Here is a 1,858-nt window from a genome sequence, read left to right as displayed (position 1 = left end):
CACACACACACACACACACCGAATCAAATGCAAGTGCACAAAAGAAGCTGTCAGGACAATGGTGAGTCAGTGGTATCCAGGTCTCAATTTGCAAAACAATGTGAAGCAGCTTGAACCTGTTGCTGAGCGCGGGCGAGTCAGGGTTTCAGTTACGCCTGTGAACGAGTTCATCTGCGTGACGTCAGCGTCTCACGAACCTCGACGTTCTTTTATTTTTACTGATTTCTGGATTATTATCTGGATAGAATGAAGAACGTGTTCAGAGCTGAGCAGGAAGTTCATCAGACCGAACTGAGAGATGAAATATAGAACTTTAAGGAATAAGAAGACGTGTGTTATAAGGTTTCAGGTTTCTTCTTGCAGCTTGTGTTTCTGGTGAAAAGTGAAAGTGACATTAACGTGTGTAAACTGTGTGATTTAATTTACCCCTCAGGGACATTACAACTTCCTCCTCTCTCGCTGACAATAAAACAGATGATGAATCGAGAATAATCGTTCAGCTCCGTCGCTCTGTTTCACTTTAATGCTCACAAGGATGCAGCACCACAGAGTGTGTGTGTGTGTGTGTGTGTGTGTGGTCTTACCGTCCTGGCACTTTGTGTGAGGGCTCCGTTGGCGAGGTAAGGATTGCAGATGTTCCCGAGGTCTGGGATCATGAAGAAGGGATATCCGACGTACGGAGAGTGCTGGAAGAGTCCTCCGTCCTGCCGTCTCCTCAGCGCTGAGAAACAAATCAGCATCAAACACAAAGACCAGTTCACACACCCTGGTGGGGGCTTACTGGGGGCTTCACACTTAACATGTGAGACAGAAAACATGCATCATAAACTGGGGACATGGAGTCTGAAAGTGAGGATATCTCAGCTTTACTGTACTGACTGTGACGGATCTTTTATCAGTCTGTACCGTAACAATCCTCAATGTTATTAAAGTGGATTTCTGACTCATAAAGTAATTTCCTTCATTTAATCTGTCTCGGCCTATAAAACATATAATCAGAGTACGATATGGTCTGATATCAGCGGGTTAAACCCACGAGTCGAGTATAAGTCCAGATTAATGCTGAGTCGCAGAGCTCTTTAACTCTCAGTGGGTACGTCGGGTTTTCATGCTGCTGTGAGACGGGACTCGAGCGTGATGAAGATTAAGTACTCAACGTGTGTCCGTTACCTTCTTCAAACAGCTGACTGTGTCTGGCCCTGCTCTCCAGATGGGGACCGGGTTTGGATCGTCTGTCTGCCTGCACAGAAACCACACACAGACACGTAAACAGAGCGCAGAGACACACAGACCGGATCTACTGAGGGTCCACCGGCTGCCAGGTAACTCACCTCCGAGTCCGAGCTGCTGTTGGTCTCCGACTCGTTGACCAGAGAGGACTTGACGTCGTCCAGGTCCCGTCCGGCGGACACGTTCCTCTTCTCCTCCTGCTCCCCCTCGTCTTTGAAAGCGATCAGCTCATCGTTGGCTCCCAGGTCGTCTCCGTCTCCCCCGTTTAGCTGAGGCATGTTTGGACGTTAGCTGCAACGGCTGACATGGAGACGGACGAGTTAGAGAGAGATCTCCGTACTGTTCACACTACAGGATCTTCCACAAGGAGTAATCCCACAGTCTGTCTATAAACACCATTAATAACAAGGACTAAAGCAGAGAAACAGAGTACAAGCAGCTGATAATGATCCTGATCAGGCAGCATCAGTAATCAATACTCACATTATTAAAGCATCAATCAAACTAATAACTAACAGCAGTCAACATCAGACAACCTGATCAGACTTTAGCAGTTTCCTAGTGTTTCTGTAGTGGAGACAACATATACAAACAATACACATATTAAACTAAAAGCTCCCTGCACCAA

General features: G+C 46.8%; 1 protein-coding gene across 1 annotated transcript in view; it reads right to left on the bottom strand.

The window, feature by feature from the left end:
* Positions 1 to 584: 584 nt before the first annotated feature.
* Positions 585 to 1,858, bottom strand: part of LOC118332702 (transcription factor 7-like 1-A) — a gene marked incomplete at its 3' end in the record, with an annotated part of 2,517 nt that continues 1,243 nt past the window's right edge. Inside the window, 3 exon segments of the mRNA XM_035668103.1 lie at positions 585 to 721; positions 1,171 to 1,240; positions 1,332 to 1,530. Of these exon segments, the coding sequence (XP_035523996.1) occupies positions 585 to 721; positions 1,171 to 1,240; positions 1,332 to 1,508 (384 nt within the window).

Source organism: Morone saxatilis, unplaced genomic scaffold, assembly GCF_004916995.1.
Source record: "Morone saxatilis isolate NCDOM2014 unplaced genomic scaffold, NCSU_SB_2.0 Contig21, whole genome shotgun sequence".
Classification (NCBI taxonomy): Eukaryota; Metazoa; Chordata; class Actinopteri; family Moronidae; genus Morone; species Morone saxatilis.
The sequence above is the reverse complement of the archived record's forward strand: the minus strand, read 5'-3'. Positions and strand labels throughout refer to the sequence as shown.